General features: G+C 35.3%; 1 protein-coding gene and 1 pseudogene across 1 annotated transcript; both read left to right on the plus strand.

The window, feature by feature from the left end:
* Nucleotides 1-3,201: 3,201 nt before the first annotated feature.
* Nucleotides 3,202-5,465, plus strand: LOC113353383 (annotated as a pseudogene).
* Nucleotides 5,466-20,079: 14,614 nt separating this feature from the next.
* On the plus strand, nucleotides 20,080-22,252 carry LOC113351168. Its single transcript, XM_026595205.1, has 6 exons — nucleotides 20,080-20,735; nucleotides 20,821-20,917; nucleotides 21,024-21,520; nucleotides 21,616-21,706; nucleotides 21,833-21,942; nucleotides 22,081-22,252. The coding sequence occupies exons 1-6, from the start codon at nucleotides 20,080-20,082 to the stop codon at nucleotides 22,250-22,252; spliced, it is 1,623 nt and encodes a 540-aa protein (XP_026450990.1).
* The last annotated feature ends 576 nt before the right edge of the window (nucleotides 22,253-22,828 follow it).

A 22,828-nucleotide genomic window follows, 5' to 3' on the forward strand; every position in this document is an offset into this window, starting at 1 on the left:
GAAGAACATCATGAAAAAGAAAGAACAAAAGCAGTACAACAATAAGAAACTACAAGACCAAGAAGAAAATATATCATACCTGCTATGTTGAATGATTATGTTTTAATAAGAGATGATGAAGATATTGATGAGGATGTGGTGAACTTTGCATTGTTTGGAGATTGTGATCATGTAACCTATGAAGAAGCATCAAAAGAACAAGGTTGGATTCAAGCCATGAATGAAGAACTGGAGTCAATTGAGAAGAATGACACATGGGAATTGACAACACTTCCACCAGGAAAGAAACCTTATTGGTGTTAAGTGGATTAATAAAACAAAATACAAGTCAAATGGTGAAATAGATAGACTGAAAGCAAGGTTAGTTGCTAAGGGATATAGACAGAGGCAAGGAGTTGATTACTCAAAAGTGTTTGCTCCAGTTGCAAGACTTGATACAATAAGAATGATAATTGCTTTAGCTGCACAGAAGCATTGGAAGATCTTTCAGATGGATGTTAAGTCAGCATTCTTGAATGGAGTATTGGAAGAAGAAGTTTATATTGAACAACCAGCAGGTTACATTATGGAGGGGAAGGAGAATGAAGTATACAAGCTAAACAAAGATTTGTATGGTTTGAAATAAGCACCAAGAGCTTGGTATACAAGAATAGATTCTTGTTTCATAGTATCTTTGTATGTGGATGATCTTATTTTCTCTGGAAATAGTTCTTAGATGATCAATGAATTCATGGAGGATATGGTGAAGGAATTTGAGATGACAGATCTTGGTTTAATGTCATATGTTCTTGGCATAGAAGTTCAACAAACTGAAAGAGGAATTTTTATCAATCAACAAAGATATGCAGAAGGAATACTAAAGCTTTCAAGATGGATAATTGCAATCCAATCTTAACACCAGTAGAGGAGAGATTGAAGTTGACAAAATAAGGGTCAGGAGAACTTGTGAATTCAACAGACTTTAAAGGTCTTGTTGGATGTTTGAGATATTTGCTGCTACAAGACCTGATATCATGTATGCAGTTGGATTAGTTAGTAGGTTTATGAAAGAACCTAGACAATCTCATTTACAAGCTGAAAAACTTATTTTGAGATATGTTAGAGGAACAACTAGCTTGGGAATTCTCTATAATGTTTCAGAAGATCCAAAATTGGTTGGATTTACTAATAGTGATTGGGCTGGTGATACATAAGGATGAAAGAGCACATCAGGTTATAGATTTCAGTTAGGAATTGGATTTTTCTCTTGGTCATCAAAGAAGCAACAAGTAGTTTCTTTATCTACAACAGAAGCTTAGTATATAGCTCCTAGCAACTGTGCTACACAAGCTGTATAGTTAAGAATGATGCTGAAGTATTTATTTCAAGAACAAAAGACACCAACAACAATAGTTTGTGATAACAAGTCTACAATTTCACTTACAAAGAATCCAGTGCTTCAAGGAAGGAGTAAGCACATTGATATTAAGTTTCATTACATCAGAGAGCTTGTCAGTAACAAGGAGATAGCTGTGGAGTTTTGTGAAAGTAAAGAGCAGGTATCTGATATTTTCACCAAGTCTTTGAAGTCCAATACTTTCATTACTTGCGTGGAAAACTTGGGATGATTAGTAAAGAGTATCTTGGTTTAAGAGAGGATGTTGAAGGTTAAACCAAGATACTATGTGAAGCAAACAACAGCAAACATAAGAAGTTTATTTGTTTAAGGAATGTCCGGCAGTTTAATAAAGGAAACTGCCGAGTAAGGAAGGTCCAGCAGTTTTATAAAAAAAGGGCTGGGTAACTTAATGTTTAAGAGTTTGAGAATTTGAGTTTTTAGAATTGTCTTTGTTTAGAGTTTGATTTGTTAGGAAAGTTCTTTGCTTAAGAGTCAAGTTTGTTAAAATATAAATAGGTTGTTGAGTCATGAGATTATACACATCAATAGAAGCGAGTTTTGTTTTGAGTAGTTGTGTGTTTCATTAAGTCTTTGATATCAAATTTTCTACATGTTTATTGTTTTCTCCGAAGATCTTATCATCGTATCATATATTGATCTTTATTGTTTTCTCCAATCAGAGATGCTAGAATATTATTGCAAGCGTTCATGGATACCATGCATATTTGGTAACAAGGTTTATACTATAAAACATTACCCAACAAGGAGAAAAGGAGAACAAATTTGTCGAATACATAGAAGCTGCAAAAACAGTGATGCTATACTTCAATTATGATTTAATCTTGCTTACTTTAATAATTAGTGCTAATTAATGTGGGTGGGAGAGTAGCACACAACAACTTGATAATTAGTGCTAGCTAGTGGGGTGGCTAAAAGAGAAGGTTTTCTTTTTTTTGGCGAATCTCACAAAAGAGGTTTAATTCAAGGAATCAAAGGAAAAAGAACGGAAAGGCAAGGCAAAAAAACAAGTTGATTCCGATGATGCATATACCTGGTACGTGGATATTCCAGCTTGAAGCACCGATACTTCAAATTTAATTTAATATTATTATTAGGTTTTAAAACCACCCGATAATGAAAACTAGTATTCTTCAAAATAGTACGATTCCAATAGTCAAATTAATCAATTGAAATGAACCACTCCAACAAATCATGTCATACGAAGTTTAATATTGTACAAGTGCCTCAACTTGCACCTCAATTAATGCTGGCGTATCTAAGGACGTCTTAACCTACGAGGCCCCGGGAGTGGCCAGAGGTAAAGTGGTCGTTAAATTAAAAAAAGATTCATGGTATTGCTTTCCAACTTGTAAATACAGTCCCTATGCACCAATACGCATATGAGTCTATGACCTCAAAATATAATTGTTCACTTGTTTGTGTAACTTGAATTTTTTTACCAGAGTTTTTGACTTAATGGAAGTGAATATTAATGCAATTTGTTTTTTAAGTGAATGATCTTAATAAAAACTTCAAAAGTGCCTTTAATGATATGTTTTTTTTAAGTAGACTCCGTCTGCATTTGTGACCGTCCCACTATTAGTTAATCTATTTCATAATTAAATTTAGTTATAAAGTAGATCAATTAATAATGGGACAGAGGGAGTACTAATTTGGCATTCTTGCTACGTGGTTCTGTGGAGGACTAGAAATTTTTAGGCCCAGGAGGAGATGATTTTTTTTTTCTAAAGCCGTCTTCCCCTAGAATAATCCCTATAAAAAGGTCATGCTGGTATGTGATTAGACATCCAAACTCGCATGTATCTCAAACATGCATCTCCAATGTGTTTTGGTCTCATTCTCACTGATAGGTTTTTACTACTTGAGAGTGCGACCTGAATTTTTCTTATTAGCCCCATTTCTATTACTTATTTCTTTGTATTCGAAACATAAGAAGAGTAATCAAGTTATAGTGCGTTGGCCAATTGTGAGTGTGTTTCCATCGATCTTCCAAAACATGCATCGTATTCATGATTGGACAGTCGATGTTGTCAACTTCTGCGGAAGCACGATAGTCGAAAGAGGAGCCATCTTTGGGTATTTCACTAGATTAGTCACTGCTGATCCTCGAAACATCGAGTACATACTCAAAACCAACTTCTCCAACTTCCCTAAAGGAGATGATTTTGCAGAACATTGGACATATTCGGCGATTCGCTAATTATGGATTCACCAACATGGAATTATCACCGGAGGATGACACGAAGAGTTCTCATGTCAAATATATCGCGTAACATTATTGCTAATACAAGCAAGAAGGTAGTGCAAGATTCTCTCATCCCTTTTCTACATCATGCTGTCGAAAATTCGTTGGTTATCGACTTACAAGATGTGTTCTTGAGGTACACCTTTGATACTTCATTCAGCGTCCTATTCGGAAGAAGCGCAAATTATCTTTCTCCCAGTCTTCTTCCTAATGAACTTGCTCAAGGTCTTGATGATGCTATGGAGGCTTTGTTTTATAGAAACGTAATGCCCAACTCATACTGGAAATTCTGTCGCCGATTGATGATTGGTAATGAGAGAAAGATGGATAAGGCGTGGAAGACTATAGATCGGTATCTGACGATGTACATTAAGGCCAAAAGAGAAGATATGAGTAAAGGGACTGCAGAAACAAGTAGTCTATTTGAAGGAGATATGAGCAACCTTATACAGAATGAGAATGATGAGGTATTAATACAAGATGACAAGATCTTTCGAGACAGTGCAATGTCATTTTTCATTGGAGGAAACGACACGACGGGTACAGCTCTTACTTGGTTCTTTTGGTTGGTTGCCAAAAATATGAACGTAGAGGCCAAGATTTTAGAAGAGCTACAGCTTATTGTATTCTCGAAAAAGTTACCACAGAAGAAACCGGTGGTGTTTGATATAAATGATTTGAAGGATGCTGTGTATCTCCACGCTGCAATATGTGAGTCTCTAAGGTTATACCCTCCGATTCCGCATAACCGGAGGACCTCTCTGGAGAAAGATGTTCTTCCAGACGGAACCATAGTTGATCCTGGTATGATGATTGTGATATCGATGTATGCCGCTGGAAGGATGGAGCACGTATGGGGAAAAGATTGCTTGGAGTTCAAGCCAGAACGATGGATCAGTGAAAATGGGAAGCTAAACCATGAAACCATGTCCAAGTTTTTTGGGTTCAGTATTGGTCCTCGGATTTGCTTAGGTCAAGAAATGGCTTTTGCGATGATGAAGTTAGCAGCTTCAGCCATGATTTTTAATTTCCATGTGGAAGCTTTGGTGGATCAAATTATCACGCCCAAACCATCTATTGTACTAAAAATGAAGAATGGTTTGATGGTTAGGGTTAAGGAAAGGGTCCTCATGGGTAATGCTTAAATTTGAAAAGAATTATTTATCATCTTACTGAGCATTATTTATCAATTGTACTAAAAATATTTATAAAAAACTAAAAATATTTATAATAACAAGGTATAATAAAGATAAGCGAGATTATCAACTAAAGAAAAAGATTTAGCTGTAGTAATAAATTAAAGATAGATTACCAATCTAAACTCTAAAGGCTTAAAGGCCTAAACAAATAAAGCTCTCACATTAAATGGTAAGGAAACCCTCTCTTTCAATAACGAAATAGGTCTCTTTTTATGTTTTGTGAAACGAGCGTTTTGGTGAGGACACTTGGCAACATATGATTGCTTTTAAAGAAATAAGAAAAAGATTAAAAAAAGAAAACCAATTCAATGGGGAATTCATGACGTGATAATGTTTAGGCGATGACACTTGGCAACGTAGGATTAGTTTAAAAATTACAAATTTAAAAGGAAAACCTAATTTACTTATGGAAGTCCAAATAACTACTACATTAGGACTCTTTTTTCCAAATTAATATATAAAGGAAAAAAAAATCAACATATTTTCTATGAAAATAAAAAGAAAAAACAAATAACCACTTATTTAATGTATTTGCCCCGCCACACTAAATCAAAAATACATCATCACGGGGAGGGGCGAAGCCTCGCGATTCACCAAATCAAAAATGCATCGCCACTGGGCATGGCGAAGCCCCGAACACACCAAATCAAAAATGCATTGTCGCGGGGTGGGGAAGCCCCGCAACTCATCAAATCAAAAATGCATCGCCACGTGGCGTAGTGAAGCTCCGCGCACAACAAATTAAAATGGAGTGCTACTGGGCGTAGCGAAGCTTCGCGCACAACAAATCAAAAATGCATTGCCACGGGGCGGAAGAAAACCCCGCGCACAACAAGTTAAAAGAAAAAATACGCCCAATGCGTAGCACGGGCACAAACCTAGTTAAATAAAAAGGTTGAACTAGCTAGCTCTTCCCACCCTGTCCATTTCAGAGCCGATACTTCGACTTTTCTCCAACTCCGAATATTGCAAACCATCCACCAGTTAATATAGCAGAAATACCAATCATTGAAACTGCACGACGAAGACCGTATAGTGCATCCTGTAGCTCCATGAGTCTTTCCTCAAGTTTAATGTTTTCTATAAGCTCTTTAACAAAAGCTTCTTCATCTGGAGGCAGAGTCTTGCTGGAGAACCTACCGAGCATGGATCCAGTAACATGTCTAGGAGCCATGCCTGGAAGACAAACACTGCTTGAGAACCTCCTTAACATGATGGATGGAGTAACAAGTCCAGGCACCGCCATGCCTGATCTGCTCGATCGTTGATAGGATGTATCACACGGATTTACATAGTCGCTGGTATCTGGTATGTTTTTCTTTCGGAAACTTGCTCAACAAGTTCAAGATGTTGGGGTTTGCCTGTCTGCGGTATCAAATATAAGATGCTGGGGTTTGCCTGTCTGTTGGTATGTTTTTTTTTCTTAGCAAAAAAAAATAGGGGAACTTAGGCGCAGGCCCAGAATTCTTTTTTTTTCTTACCGCCAGGCCCAGAATTACTTTTCCCTACAGTCGCACACAACATTATTTAAAATCATTAAAAACGTGCAGAGTTCCTCAATTACCCTTCAGCGGTTTTATTAACTCCCAAAAACGGTCGGAACCATTTCTTTTCTCTTCTTCTCATTTTTTCTTCATCCGTTCTTCTCATTTTTTCTTCATCCGTTCTTCTATTCCTATTCCTCCATAAACATTGTAACGGATGATTGATTATTGAAGTTGATCAAACCCTAAAAATCAATTTCAAACTCTAAAAAACCTTAATCCTAGAATTCAGTAGAACCAAAATGGATGAAACACCGACAAAAACACGTCTTCAGAAATCAAAAGAGAAGAAATTAGGTACTAAAACTAGTTTAATCGATCTTATTCTTGCATGCATTCGGTACATTTGATTATATTTGATTTTCGATTTTAATTTTTGTTCTTGATGCTTCAGATGAAAAAGGAAAAATGAAGTTGAAGAAACAGAAAAAACCCAGTGAGATTTATCATTAGCTTCATCTGTTAGTGTTTGATTTTGTTTTTTTTTAATTTATTTTTTTAATCCTGAATACCCATAATTTTTTTTGAGTTATTACTTTATTCTTCTTCAATTTTAACATAATTTTCTCCTCAATGTGATTTTATCTTCTGATGTTGAAGATGAACAAGAAGAAATTGATAGTGTCGAAACAATGAAGGAGATGCAAATCAAGGCAAAGAAAGCAAAGAAAGCTGCACCAAAGGAAGTATTGGGTGATGTAGATAATGAGGATGATAATACAAATGATTCCGAAGATGGTAAGATTTGCTTTGAATCTAATAAGCAATGTGTTGTCTATAAACAAGGTGCGTTGAATTCCTTCCTGTTCCTGTTATGCATCAGTTATGCACCTTAACAAATAGATGCATGACATATTATTCAGTTCCAATATTCAATGCATGACTAGTTATGCACCTTAATAAATCAATGCATAACATGTTATGCAGCCCAATATATGAATGCATGACCGATTATGCATTTTTCAATATTGAAAAGGAGTTAAGCAGGGTTGTGTTTTTAAATGCATAATAAGTTATGCACCTTAACAAATAGATGCATGACATATTATTCAGTTCCAATATTCAATGCATGACTAGTTATGCACCTTAATAAATCAATGCATAACATGTTATGCAGCCCAATATATGAATGCATGACCGGTTATGCATTTTTCAATATTGAAAAGGAGTTAAGCAGGGTTGTGTTTTTAAATGCATAATAAGTTATGCACCTTAACAAATAGATGCATGACATATTATTCAGTTCCAATATTCAATGCATGACTAGTTATGCATTGTTTAGACTTGCTGCATCACAGGTTATGCATATAAAAAAATGTTGTTATATTTGTTATGCATTCCTTTGTTGTTCTAAAATAGCAGTTCTAAAATGCATTTTTTTTGTTCTTTTTTTTATGCAGTTAAACCTAAAACCAAATCTGCAGTTCAAGGAGGTACTTATAGAGCAGGTTTTCTTAGGGTAGGTCACTTGTTTAGTAAGATAAAAGACAGAGGTGGTTTGAATCCGTTGCAGGCTAACATGATGAATGTGTGTGTGTTTGGAAAGTTGTATAACTGGTTATATGCTGCAAACATGGCATACTTGGATGGTAAGAGCAACAAGCTGATGGATGAAGTCTTTCTATCATATGACCATGAAGATTTGAATCAACATTCATTCAAGTTTTCTGAAAACAAGTCCATAGCATCAACGTCTAGTGAGCTTGTTGTTACATTTTTGATTCCATGAATTGAAGGAGACAGAGGAAATGATATTCTGACTGCGAAGGCAGAGATAGAGCTGACTCAGTCACATCCCCTCGTCAAGCAATTCCCATTCAAAACAAAGCCAGAATTTATCACCAAAGATCCCAAAGCACGGGTAACAAAGGTGTGGATAGATGATATTGAAAGGCTGGTGTTGGAAAAACTTGATAAGAAAGGTCATGAAGAGGAAGTTGTCTGCCTTATCTGCCTTTACATTCTAGTCGTCTTGTTCTTTTGTCGTTCAAGTGGAAACAATTTAGATGTCTCGTAAGTTGGTTTGGTTAAGGATTTGGAAACCATGGACTCTGTCTCTTTTCCTGATCTTATTCATGAACACCTGATGGAGAGCATCAAGACTGTCAAAAGAAACAATCTTCATATCAGGAATTGCAGTGGTTGCACTATATATTCTCTTGTGAGTTAGTTTTTTTTTACTTTCATAACATCTGTCAATAAATATTACTTTCTTGGATACAGAATATCTTATTAGTTATTATTTTTTGCATCTTTGGTTGGCTGAGCATTCTAACATAGATGAGATATCATCAGACATCGTCAAGGTCATTTCCAATGCTACACCGAGATCTGCGAAGTGGGACTTGGCAGCAATGAAGAAAGCAATGATCAAGAAGAATATTAAGTTCTTTAATGTACCTGTTTGTGAACATTTCATGATTTATAATTGACCTTCATGCATCTATGACCGTATCTCTAAATTCCTTAAAAATGAATGCATAATAAGTTACGTTAGCAAAAAATGATAACTGCATAATAAGTTATGCACCTTAATAAATCAATGTTTATATATATATTTTTCAATATTGTTTATATATATATTTTTCAATATTGAAAAGGAGTTAAGCAGGGTTGTGTTTTTAAATGCATAATAAGTTATGCACCTTAACAAATAGATGCATGACATATTATTCAGTTCCAATATTCAATGCATGACTAGTTATGCACCTTAATAAATCAATGCATAACATGTTATGCAGCCCAATATATGAATGCATGACCGGTTATGCATTTGTCAATATTGAAAAGGAGTTAAGCAGGGTTGTGTTTTTAAATGCATAATAAGTTATGCACCTTAACAAAATCAATGCATGACATATTATTCAGTTCCAATATTAAATGCATGACTAGTTATGCATTGTTTAGATTAGCTGCATCACATGTTATGCATATAAAAAATGTTGTTATATTTGTTATGCATTCCTTTGATGAGTGTCATTAATCATGTTGCAGTATAATGAGAAATTTAGAGATGAGTACAGTGCAATGGAGATGGAATTCTGTGAACCAAGAAAACCAAGAAAAAGGAAAGAGATATATGATCTCGTCGCAATGAATCTTGAAGAGAACATGGACAAGTATGAAGAAGCATTTCTGGATGCGATTAAGATCATTGAACAAGAAACGTGTCCCCCCGATTGTGCTGAAGCAAGGTTGCAGATCATTGAAGCAAAGCTGAAAGACATGAAGCAGACTCAGGAGAGGAATAGACAGAGTGGAGTAGATTTCAATGAAAAGTTGTATAATTACGTGATGGAATTTCTCATTGATTGTGGCAACATAGAAGTGCAGGAGGAGTCGTCAAGTGGACCTAGTGTCAATGTATCATCAGCTGAGCCAAGCGACCCACTGAGCCAAAACTTGCCAAGGAAAGAGACTCTTGTTGAACTGGTATCTTCAACTGAACCACCTACACAAGAATCAGTTCCAGAAGTTATCAGACTCGATAGCCAAGACCAAACGTCTAGTCAAGGTATCCAGTCTTCACCTTTCAAGTTCATGGACATGAAAAAAGCTGTTAATCTCTCCAGCGACGACAAGGAAACAGAAACTCAAGTGGAATTGGAGACAACACCAAATATAGCAACAACACAAGAAAGACTTGAAGCACAGGCTGATGATGACATTCTTCCAGAAACTCAGAAGAAAGCAGAAGAATATGTGGTGCCCGCATTTAATCTGCATTTATCACAAGCTGCTGCTGCAATTAAAGATGATGCGGGTGGACCACAAGAGCAAGCTGAAAATCTGCAACAACCCGCTGTTGAGATACCACAACATCAAACTGAAGAACCACAACAACCATAAGAGCCAGTGGCTGAAAAGCCACAACAAGTAGTTGTTGAGATGGTTGTTGATGCAGAGAAGGAGATGGTGGTTGAGAATCCTTTAACTCCTGGTGCCACACAAGATGCTGAAAAAGAAAAAGGATATAATGAAGATACTGAGATGGAGACCATTTCAAAAAACCTGGTACCTAAAATATAACATCTTTTATTATGGTATTTTTATTAATGTCAAATCAACTATGTACTACTTATTATTTTTAATCAACTATAAACTGTTTACTATATTGTTGTTTTGTTGTTTAATCAACTATTTACTTAATTTCATAATAAACTGTTTATATCTAACACATTTTGGTTACATGAATCTCTAGGAAGAAGACGTGGGAGGGGAGTTTGTACCAAGAACAGAATTTTGAAGAGGTCACCATTGAAGAAAAAGTCAGTATTGAAGCGAAAAGCAAACAAGGCAGAAGAGGATGGGAAGCAACCAAGAAGCAAGGTAAGAAGATCAAGGAAAGGACAACATGGAATAAAAGGAAAACCAGTGTACTACTCAAAGATTGTGAGCTAGGGAAGCAGAAGAAGCAAAAAGACAAGCCTGATGAGAATAAAGTTGAAGAAGAAAATCCCCGTACGTCTGTTGGCTTGCCGTTCAAAAAATTACCTCCGCTGGAAACAATGGAATGCTTTCAAGATTACAAGGATACAATAAAACCAGCCATGATGGAAGTATTGGAGACATACTTTGAGAATGCCAACAGCCTGTAAGTACATCAAAATTACCTTTATGCTTGTTTGCATAATATGTCATGCAGCTCCCAATGTTTAATGCATGGTTAGTTATGCATTGTTTAAAATATCTACATCACATGTTATGCAGCTCCAATGTTTAATGCATGTTCAGTTATGCAAAAAATGTTGTTATATTTATTATGCTTGTTTAAGAAATCAATTCATTACAGGTTATGCTTCTTATGAAATAAATGCATAACAAGTTATGCTTAAAAAAAACCATGCATAACACAACCCTCTAGTTTATGTTTTTGCCGCATGTCACTTAAATAAAACATCTCACCAATTATGTCTTATGTCATCTGCAGAAATTCGGCTTGGAGTATCAGAGAAGGAGAAGACCCGTACTTGTTGGATATTCGGATTCACGGACATATAATAAGGAAGCTAATGAACAACGAATACTTAGAAGACCAAGTATTACGCTACTACAGTTATAGGTTGTTCAGGAAGCGGGAAAATGAAAAGATGGCTGATAGTGTTGAACATAGGTATGCGGAGTCTGCATTCATGACGCCAGATGCTTGGGTAAGTCAAGAAAATAAAATTATTTTGTTACATAACAAGTCATTCCTTCATATTATCTTATGCCCATATAATTACTTCAGCATAAAATGTTATGCAACTAGATTGAACTGCATAACAAGTTATTCAGCATTGTTTTCTACACCTGTTGTGCACCCTTTCAATTGCATCCACTAACTTTTTTTCCTAAAAATTATTTCTTTTGCAGTTCTTTGTTAAAACAAAGGAGAAAGATGGGATTGACAAATTTGTTGGAGAATTCATCTTGAATCTCCCTATTGAAGTTGAGAGAATGTCCATTCCAATGAACTATATGACAAAGGAAAACCCTGCTGGTACACATTGGACATTGTTAGAGTATGACTTTTCAGAGGGTGAGTGGAACTAATATAACAGTGTTGAAGGCTATAAATCTAACTGCAAGAAACAAGCTCTCATAATGGCAAAGGCTTGTATGCCGTATTTGATCCAAAGATATGATGAACTGAATCTATCACCACAAATCGTGGATATAAAGCGGGAACCACTTGTATACAAGGATATTTTTACCAAGATTGTTCCTGAACAAGGTCATCACCCCGACTGCCTCATATTTGTATGCTATTATATGAAGATGAGCATGAAGTCTCAAGTCAGGGACAAATGGCTGAAGTTGGGAAAGGAAGATGCAGTAGAAAAAGCCAACAAGAAAAGAGTAAGTCTGGTATTGAAAATGCTGACGGATCTTAGAAACAGTTGGGCGATAGATGCCAATGAAGACATCTGGGATGATGTTGCGCGTCAATGTGATGAAGCTGAGCGTCAAATGTGAAGCTGTGCATAATAGAAAGGCTCAAACATAACTTTATTTTAACAACCTGTGTGTTGTTGGTAGGCTGAGAAATTTAACTTGGGAGTGAAAACTAATGGGAAAGTAGTTAGTGTGAAGCTTAACTTCAGTCAGTAGTTATGTGTAATGTGTTGGTATGAAAACTTATCTTTAGTCAGTAGTTCTTGTCAGAACAACTTATGTTATCTTGTCGATGTTTATATATATATTTATTGTATATCAATGCTGGTTTCAGTGCTTCTATTTGCTGCAATCTTATTTCATTTAACTGTACTATGATATAAATCTTACAAGGAAAATGAAAGAACAACAGGTTACATATAAAAATCTAAATAACAAGTTATGCAACAAAATAAACCTGAATAACATGTTATTCCTAATAAAAATAAATGTGCATGACTTGTTATGCAGACGCATGACTTGTTATGCAGATGCAGATGCATGAAGGCAACACATTTGCATGAGTCGTTATGACACCATCTTTAAAAGAATAAATGCATAAAAGATCGTGCATCGTCGAAAAACAATGCATAAGAGATTATGCATCTTCAAAACAATAACGCATAATACGTTATGCATCATAAAAACTAATGTATAACAAGTTATGCATCATCAAAAACTAAAGCATAATCCATTATGCATTTAAGAATAAACATGAAAACATTATCTGATAGAAACAGAAAAACACACAGTGAAAAAAAAAGTATTTTTCATAAAACCAATACGAAAAAGAAACTAAGTAAAGAAAAAGTACTTGTTCATAAAAACTAATACAGAAACTAATGAAAGAAAAATGAATAAGGTTCAAACATAAAATTAATAGTCTGAAGAAACAAACAAGATAATTGCTCTTCTTTAACTTCCCTTAGGATGCTTCGGCGGCTTCGGAGGCTTCTTGTAACAGGTAGGATTTGTACATGTTTGCTTGTTATGATGACCAAGCTCAAAACAATTACCACAGCGAATAGCTCTCCTGGGCGGGTTCTCATATCTGCTCAAATGCCTATTAGCTTGTGGTCTCCCTGGCGGCCTCCTAACATCAGGTACATCGATAATATCATTACCTTCATAAACTTCAGGCCTGTTATAGTTCGGAATAGGATGAATTGCATGACTGTAGGCATTATTGAAGTATGATAGTGAAATAAGGTTCAACAAAATCATATGGATTAGAACCAGACATTGTTATCGATGCGAAAGCATGCACACATGGAAACCCATAGACGCGCCACCTCTGACAGGTACATGTCCTTGCCTCAAGGTTAACACTATGAGAACTGTCCCCTCCTTCCACTTCATAAACATGAGTATCGGACTGTATAACCAGCCAGGTTAAACCCCATCAATAAGAGCCTTCATCTTATTTTCATTCTTCGGTGTGAGAATTGTTATGAAACTATTACCCGTATTCCGCCTTTCTGACATCATACTCATCACATCCTTCCTTATCTGATCCAGAAGAGCATTTGCAGGGAGCTTCTTGTGTACCTTCATCCAACTATTGAAGGATTCAGCAAGAGTAGAAGATGTCCTACCATACCTACAACCCTGGAAAAAGGCATTTGACCACTTCTCTGGAGGGATATCTTTATAGTCGGCAACCCAACCACAACCAAGACCCCTAATAGTAGCGATGGCAGTTTGGAAACCTTCGCGACTAAGAGCATAAGAAGCAGCTTGAAATGAATCAATAACTGCACCACCATACCTTTCGTCAGATGCATTAATAGGTAAGTTCATCTTAAGATGATAATAGCAGAAACTATGGAAGGCTCCAGGAAAGTAAAATGGAATCGCTCTCTTTAATCCTTCTGCACGATCAGATAAAAATGTGATTGGCCTTTGATCATGATCAAGAACATTACTCAAATTCCTCATGAACCATTCCCAGTTATCATTATCTTCACCAGGTACCAGGGCCATGGCTAGTGGGAAGAAGCCTGCACAGAAAAAAATATAAAATCAAGCCAGCGTCTACATGAAGTATGTGCAGCTAAAAAAATGCATAATGGCTCATGCATCTAAACTAAATAATGCATAAGACATTATGCATCTAAAACAGAAAATGATGCATAACCAGAAAAGTGAAAACAAATAATGCATAATGTCTTATGCATCTAAACTAAATGATGCATAAGACATTATGCATGTGCATAAAAAGGATGCATAAAATCAATAAGTGAAAACCATAATGCATAAGACATTATGCATCTAAACAAAAATGCATAACATTATGCATCTAAAAAGAAATGATGCATAACCAGAAAAGTGAAAACAAATAATGCATAATGTCTTATGCATCTAAACTAAATGATGCATAAGACATTATGCATGTGCATAAAAAAGGATGCATAAAATCAATAAGTGAAAACCATAATGCATAAGACATTATGCACCTAAAACAAAAAATGTATAATGTCTTATGCATCTAAAACAGAAATGATGCATAACCAGAAAAGTGAAAACAAAATGCATAAGACATTATGAAGCAAAAATAAATAATGCATGAGACATTATGCACATATATAAAAGGATGCATTATCAGAAAAATTACCATTTTCAGCATTGATAGCGGTTGCAGCCATGAGGCATCCTCTATATGTCCCTGTAAGAAAGGTAGCATCGACATAAACCATGGGGCGAAGGTAACGGTAACCATGGATGCATGCCTCGAAAGCAATAAAAAGACGCACAAACTTATTTGAAGGTGCCTCATCTTCTAATTCAGCTGAACTATCCTCGTTCGCTTCAGGTTCATCCGTTTGAACTTGAAAATCAATCCAACTCCCAGGATTTGTGCTGCGAATGGAATCTACATACCATGAAAGATGCGAATACGACATGGCTTCATCACCAAATATATCCTCATACACTTTCTCTTCCGTTGTAAGCTTGGTAGTATTTCACATTGATCCCGTAGCTAGTTTTGAAAAACTTTGCCAAATCAGATGCTTTGAAACTCGGATCACTTCGGATTTCATCCTTGATCAGACTAGAAACAAATTTACTGCTGAGCCTGTGGAAAAGCCTTTCAGTTCCAACACCACAGGTATGACTGCTCTCATATTTCTTAACCTTAAGCATCTGTTTTCAACATCAACAGCACAAACCTTATACTCCCAAGGGCAATTTTCTTTTGAGCATTTTGCATAGAACCTGCTAGGTTCATTCTTCTTATATACAAGAACAGCCCAGCTTTTAACTCGTATTTCTTCACTACGATACGTACCTCTACTACACCTCCAAAAAACACTTTACCAACTTCACCAAGTAATTTATCCCAACCTTCAGTCCTAACCTTGTTAACAGGCACAGAACCATCTTCAAGGAAATTCACCATAGCTTGTTCGGTTCAGGTTCTATTACACGACTACTTGAAGCTCTACTACGACTTCTGGAAGAATTACAGCCAACTTCGACAAGTAAATCAAAGCTCTTCTGACCTTTACAGTGGCAACGAGATACAAAACATTGAAGCAGAATATCAGAATCAACTCGCACAAACTTGCTTCCATCATTAAAGGAAAATCTGACATGATGCGGTAATAAACGAGTCCAGTTCTGGCAAACGGCTGTCTTCAAAGACTCCAAAGTTGTGTTGACATCAACAGGATGTGCTAAGAATTCACTGAAGTAGTGAATTACAGCTAGTGCACTACCAACAGGCATTTTCACCCTGCAAAACACAAAAGAGAAAAACCAAACATATCTATCCTGCATATTGCTTCACAAAAATTCTTACTCAAAATTAAAAGATCAAATCAACAACAACAAACAATCTACATTAACCATAATCAGATGAGAAATCAACAGGATATCAAAATCAATAACAGATAACAGATCAAAAATAAGAATGGAAAAACAAATCAAATAAAAAATCCAACAGAACGAAGCAAAACCTAGTAAATTGGTATGTCAACATCGGAACATGAAATCGAAAAAAAATATTTAATCGAAAAGATCTACATTGATGTTAACAAATTCAAAACCTAGAAAATAAAATAAAATTCAAAAACAAGCTTAAAAGATCTAAAAAACGATTCGAAAAACTAAATTAAGCTTCGGAAACCTAAAATAATAGATCCTAATCTTACAGAAACTAAAACATAGAATCGAATCAAGATTAAACAAAAATCAGAATCAAGATTGGAATAAAAACGAACGAACCTGAAGCTTTGCTGAGTAAATTGAATCTCTCTCGGTAATCAAGGACAAGTGAGGCTAAAGCTTGCTGAGTAAATTGAACCAATCTCTCGATAATCAATCTCTCGAAAATAATCAGGATATACTGAAACTGAAAGTGAGACTAAACTGGGAAATAAAAAAGAAAATAAACGAATTTTGAAAACTCTGGGCCTGCAAATAATTTGTTGGCTGCTTTTGGGTGCGCCCGTGAGATTTTGTGAGGGTGGGTTTCACAGTAGAAAAATGAGTAAGAATGGTTCTCCCTGTAGTTTTCACAAAAAAAATACATGTAAACTTTCTACTTTTTAGTATTGCCCGCTCCCTATGCCCAAATCTCAAACTTAATGTCAAACATCCTACAATGGGCCCCAACTCGAAACCAATCCATAGAAGGGGAGGGGTAGAATTTATGGAAGAGCATTGTCGTTGGGAGGTGGGAGATGAGAAATTAATATTCATTTGGAGGATTATTGGATTCCCGATACAAAACCAACCACCTGAGGCCTATTCCTATGCACATGTCAAAACATGAAATTTGGCATATGTACATCCATTATGGGTATGCCAAACTACCAAACTCGTATGTCTATATGTCAGTTCTGGCATATAGGCATACACGACAGAGTTTCCATCGAGCGATAGAGATTCCATCCCTCGGTGGTCTTTCCGTCGCTCGTTGGTCACCATCGCCAGCGCTGGTCTTTCCATCGCTCAGTAATTTTATATACTCCTACTTTTTTATTATTTTAATATATTTTTATATTTAAATCCCACTCAATATATTATAATACTAAAACTTTTATAAATACTCCACCACATAAACACAAATATATATTTTATTCATTAGGATCCCACTCAATACAATTAAATATATGTTTTTAATCAAATTTGACGTATCTATCATAGTAGGGAAACTCGTTTTCCATGCCACATGGCATGCCAAATAGCATTTTTTTGACATGTTCATAGGAATAGGCCTAAAAGGGAACTTGGCATTTTAATATGAAAACAGTTGATCAACTTATAATTCCTCTTAAGGATGAATGAGATGTCGTAGATGTTTTGAATACTTTGACAGGGAAACTGTCAGGGACATTCTGAATGTTAAACAACCTTGTAGTGGTTAGGATAAGATAGATGGACACCTGTTGAAAATGGTTTATTTTCTGCGAGAACTGCTTCCAGGGTTGTGATTTCTACAGGTAATCTCCACCCCTTTAATGAGTGCAAGGCAAACTGAAATGCTTACCTGGATTAGAGTCCAGCCATCGGATTTCATTTTCGCACAAGGATTTAGTTATAAATACAGTCAAATACAGGATTATATCCTCAATTATTTATAGGGAACTTTGATAAAATACCCTCGTACAAAAATAGCCACTAAAAAACTGCTCCCTTTAATTTAAAACTCGTTAGACTGTCCTTACCGTCCATTTTCGCGTTTTGGGCCCGCATAATGAATCGATGGTCATTTACCTGGTAAAAAAAAGGGTAAAATTACCATAAACTCCTACACTATATATTAAACTAGTGAGAGAAAGTAGATCTCGTTTTTCATTTCAGCCTCTTATTCTTTCTCTTTTGTTTCTGAAAAAGAGAAAAATTGATGATTCAATTGAATCGATAGGATAATTGATATGTTTGATGGTTAATCAAATTAATTGAAAGTGAACGTGGATATATCTGCTATGACAACGACTAAAAAGGAGAAAGGGATATCCATGTAACAAGATTGGAAACCCTAACTTTTGATTTTGTTAGATCTGTGTTTGCATGATGAAATAGAGTGATTTTGAAGCTTTTTTGTATCAATATAAAGTGAAACCCTAATTTTATGTTCTTGAAATCCTAACTTTTGCATTATTGTTTATCTTTTTTCCTTTGTTTTATCTGTGAAGAATCTTCAATCCCTATCATTCTTTTTTGTTTTGTTCTTTTTTTTTTGTCTGTGAATCCGAATCTGGAAAAAAATGATATTTGTGAAGAATCTGCATTGGGTCTGTATTTTTGTGTAAATTTACAGAAATAATTTTATAGAATCAAATAAATAATAATAGTAATCCCCATAAAAAGAAATTAAATGTTTAATTTTTTTAGAAAATTTGTGTTTGTAGTTTTTTTTTTGTCTGTATTTGTAATACATTTGTATATCTGTATTTTTCAGTGGAAATATTGATAAGGGAAAAACCAAGTTCAGAGATATAAGTTGTTATCGCATTGAGAGTAAGATTGAGTTTGCTTTCAAACAGTTACAAAGAGATAGGATGAGTCTCGGGATATTTGTGCAAATGGTTCACATGAAGTTATGTTTGGAAGATATAGATGATGTTGCTTTATTATGGATGTCAGAACATGGAGTTCCATGGACACTAAAGAATGATCATACCTTTTTATGGTTTTTGGAGATGGCTGTAGTAAATTCCCATGGTTTTATTCAGTTGCTTGTGAAGGTTAATAATCCAGAATGAGACAAGGAGGTCACACCTAAGAAAAGAGCATCAAAGTTACCTCAAGTGAGAAAAATTCCAAGACTTGGAGGTGATAAGAACAAAAATGCAGGTGGTTGTAGTGCTAGAAAGTTGTTTGGACAAGGAAACTCACAGCCTACTCAAGCAAGTGTTGTTGGTGATAATGTGAGAGGAGGATCAAGTAGTTCACCAGTTCAAGTAGATGAGGAACCAGTTTTAGATGATGATTATTTTGATGAAGAATATTGGATGAAGAAAACGAAAGAAAATGATGAGCTAGTAATTCAACTTGAGAACAAAGAAGTGGATGAGTGCCATCATGTAGAAGATCCTGAAGCTGCAGCTGCTTATAATACGAATGTAGATAATGAAGATACAAGTGATGCCGAAAATGAAAGTACAGATGAAGGTGCTTATAACCTGCAAACTTGATTTAATGTTTTTGTACTTGTGTACATTTAATATGTATTGATGCATTAGTTACTGTTGTACTAACACTTTAATTTTATGCAGATAATGATGATTCAGGTGATGATGATGTACAAGTAAATGACCAAGGTACAAGAAAATTCAAACTTTAATGCTCTTCTTTTTTTATGGTTGTAGCATATTATTGTACTTGCTTTTTATTGTTATTTTTTTGTTATGGCTTGTTTATATGAGTGATGAAGATGTAGAACTAATTGGTTTGTACTTATTTAGGTAAAGAGGGTGAAGAAGACCCTCAGTATTACAAGGATTTCCAACATGATAATCCTGATTTTGAGGATGAACCTGATGAGCTGTTTGATGACTCAGACCTTGTTCAACCGCGGGATCCTTCTCAAATGATTATAGGTACTGAATTTCCTGATAAACTTGCATTCCAAAGACATCTAAAGATTTTCTGTGTATTAAATGAATGTGAGTATAAAGATGAAAAGAGTGATAAGAAAAGAATTAGGGTGTGGTGTGAAAATAGGTGTGACAATAGAGGAAAAGTTGTGTGTGAGTGGTTTGTTTTTGCTTCAAAACTACAACATCAGTCTACATTTAAGGTGAAGACTATTGACTTGACCCATACATGAAAGAGAGGATTGTAGAAGACAAGATGATGAATAGATCTGTAGACCCTCAATTAGTAGCTGAAGTTATAAAAGAGAATTTGAAGAATAGCTCTGTAAATATAATTCCAAGACCAAGACAAATTCAAGAGGACTTCAAGGCTTCTCATCTGATTGATATTACTTATCATATTGCATGGAAGGCCAGGAACTTAGTAATGGAAGCTAAATATGGGGGTTATAAAGAGAGTTACAAACTAGTTCCCCAGTTTTGTAAGATAGTGTGTGACTCCAACAAGGATTCAGTTGCAACTTTATCTTATTGTAATACTGACATGGCATTTGAGTCCATGCCAATAAGTTTTTCTAGAGCTATGAAAGGATGGAAAGAAGAATGTAGATCAACTATTGGGTTAGATTCTTGGCATCTAAATGGTAAGCGTGGCGGTATGTTGATGGCTGCAACAGGGTTAGATGGTCAAAATGGACTAGTCACACTAGGAATTGGTGTTTTTCCTGCTGAAACAATTGAGAATTGGACCATGTTCCTCAATGACTTGAAGCCATTACTCTTAAGTCATCAAAAGCCATTGGCATTCATTTCAGATAGGCAAAAAGGGCTGCTTGAAGTTGTTCCTACTGTGTTCCCAAACTCACATCATAGATTTTATTGGAGGTGAGAAATTCTTCAATTTTTTATTTGCTTTCAGCATAAATTTTCATATCCGTTGCTAGATACTTATAAGTTTTTGTTGTTTCAGACGCTTGTATAACAATTTAAAGAAGCCCTTTAATGGAAAGAAATTGTATAGCTTACTGTGGAATGCATCCAAATGCTACAAGAAGAAACATTTCTATGTAAAATCTCATATTATTTTTATTTTTGTTAATATGAGAATATGTTTATACTTTGTAGGTATTATTATGTGCGAATATGTTTATAGTTTGTGTATGTTGTATGCAGAAACATATGGAAGATATGAAGAAGGAAAATCATGCTGATGTGGTGTACCTTGAAGAGGCTGGTGTTGATTCATGGTCTAGATCCTTTTTGGATGATACTAGTAAGTGTGAGCACCTAAATAACAACTTTAGTGAGTCATTTAATTCCATGGTGAAAAATCTTAGGGACAAACCAATATGTATACTAGGAATTCTTTATAATAGTTTGGTTATGAGTTTGTTTCGCAAAAGGAGAAAGGAAAGTGCAAAATGGGATCCTACTGGATTGGTTCCTACTGCTATGAAACTAATTGGAAAGATGTGTAAGTTGCTTGGTGCATTTAAAGTTGACCCATACGTTAGTGGTAAGTTGTATGAAGTTACAAATGAAGGTAGCAAGGAAGTTTTTGTTGTCAAATTGGATGAAAATCAATGCAGTTGTCTACAATGGCAACTCAGAGGGTTTGTTTGTCAGCATGATGTGTGTTGTTTAAAGTCATTCAGACCTGATTGGACAAAGTAAGTACATAACAACTGCATTGTTATTTCAAAACCATTACTCTTATGTATGTATCTCATATTACAACTGCATTGTTGTTTCTCAAATTTTGCAGGTACTGCTCTCATTATTATATAGTTGCTGCATACAAGACCGCATATGCTCTTGTTGGGTTTCTATTTCCTGCTCAAGAAGATTGGCCTGAGGTATTTGGAAGAACATGAAAACATTGATGTTTTTGATTGTGTTTCACATCTTATTCTAGTTATATGCTACTTCTCAACTATCTCTTTAGTTTCTTACTCATTATCATTATGTGTATTATTATTTAGTTGGAAGAACATGATAATATTGAACTAAAATCTTCTATCAAGATCAGGAAATCAGGAAGACCTGGATTTAAGAGGAAGATAGCATGGGATGAGCCTAAAACACCTACAAAGTTCTATTCATGATCAAGATGTAAATCAACTAGTCATAACAAAAGTACATGTCAAGGTGGTAATGTTGGCAAAAAAAAACCTAAAGCTAAAAGGCAAAGAGCTCAAGTAAATGGTGCTACCTTTACATCATTTGACAGACCTACTGCATCTACTTCTAAGGCTAAGAAAAAAAAATCATCTCAACCATCTAGTGTTGGAAAAACAGCAGTTGCATCTTCTTCTAAAGCTAAGAATTCTCAACCATCTAAAGCTCCTTCTAAAGCTTGTACAACTTCAAAGAAGCAGAAAATGAGTCAGACAAAGAAGTGAATGGCAATATAGTGAAGAAGACCCTCAGCAGTTAGGATTATGTGTCTTTTTAGTCTTTTTATTTGAACATCTATGTTATTTTGGAACATCAATGTTATTTTGGAACATCTTTATGTATGAAATTAACACTTTTTATTTCTTTTAAACCGGATGTTACATATGAAATGACTCATGCTTACATATTAAGATCTTTCCTAGTTTTTTGACTAAATCAACCATTTTTTTGTAGAATCTCTAACTCTTTCCTTTGCATCAATGAAGATGGCATCTAAAGCCCATCTAAAAGCCTCACATTTTTTACAGATAAGGTAAGCTATTCCCTTGTTGTGTTGATTGTTGCATATCTTCAGGTACATTCTGGAATTGCAGGTTGAAGAGATGCAAAGTTGATTGTGCAGTGGAAAACTTTCAAAAAAATGATCATCTTCTACACAAGCCTGGTAGCTTTTCATTGATGGTAACAACATCAACTTGGCTTTGCAATGGTCAGAAGCATCTTCAAACCATTCGAAGTAATTGCAGGTAGGTATGGTGCACTTGAAAAACATTTTTCCATAGTTTTCAGTTGTCGTAGAT

The sequence above is a fragment of the Papaver somniferum genome, chromosome 2 (assembly GCF_003573695.1).
Source record: "Papaver somniferum cultivar HN1 chromosome 2, ASM357369v1, whole genome shotgun sequence".
Lineage (NCBI taxonomy): Eukaryota > Viridiplantae > Streptophyta > Magnoliopsida > Ranunculales > Papaveraceae > Papaver > Papaver somniferum.

Excerpts from the sequence above, each read along its gene's own strand:
- LOC113351168 (XM_026595205.1), top strand. The coding sequence starts at position 20,080 with ATGAAAGAGAGGATTGTAGAAGACAAGATGATGAATAGATCTGTAGAC. Across the intron at positions 20,918-21,023 it reads ACAAGAAGAAACATTTCTAT|AAACATATGGAAGATATGAA; the intron begins GTAAAATCTCAT and ends TGTTGTATGCAG. Across the intron at positions 21,943-22,080 it reads GAGCCTAAAACACCTACAAA|ACCTACTGCATCTACTTCTA; the intron begins GTTCTATTCATG and ends ATCATTTGACAG.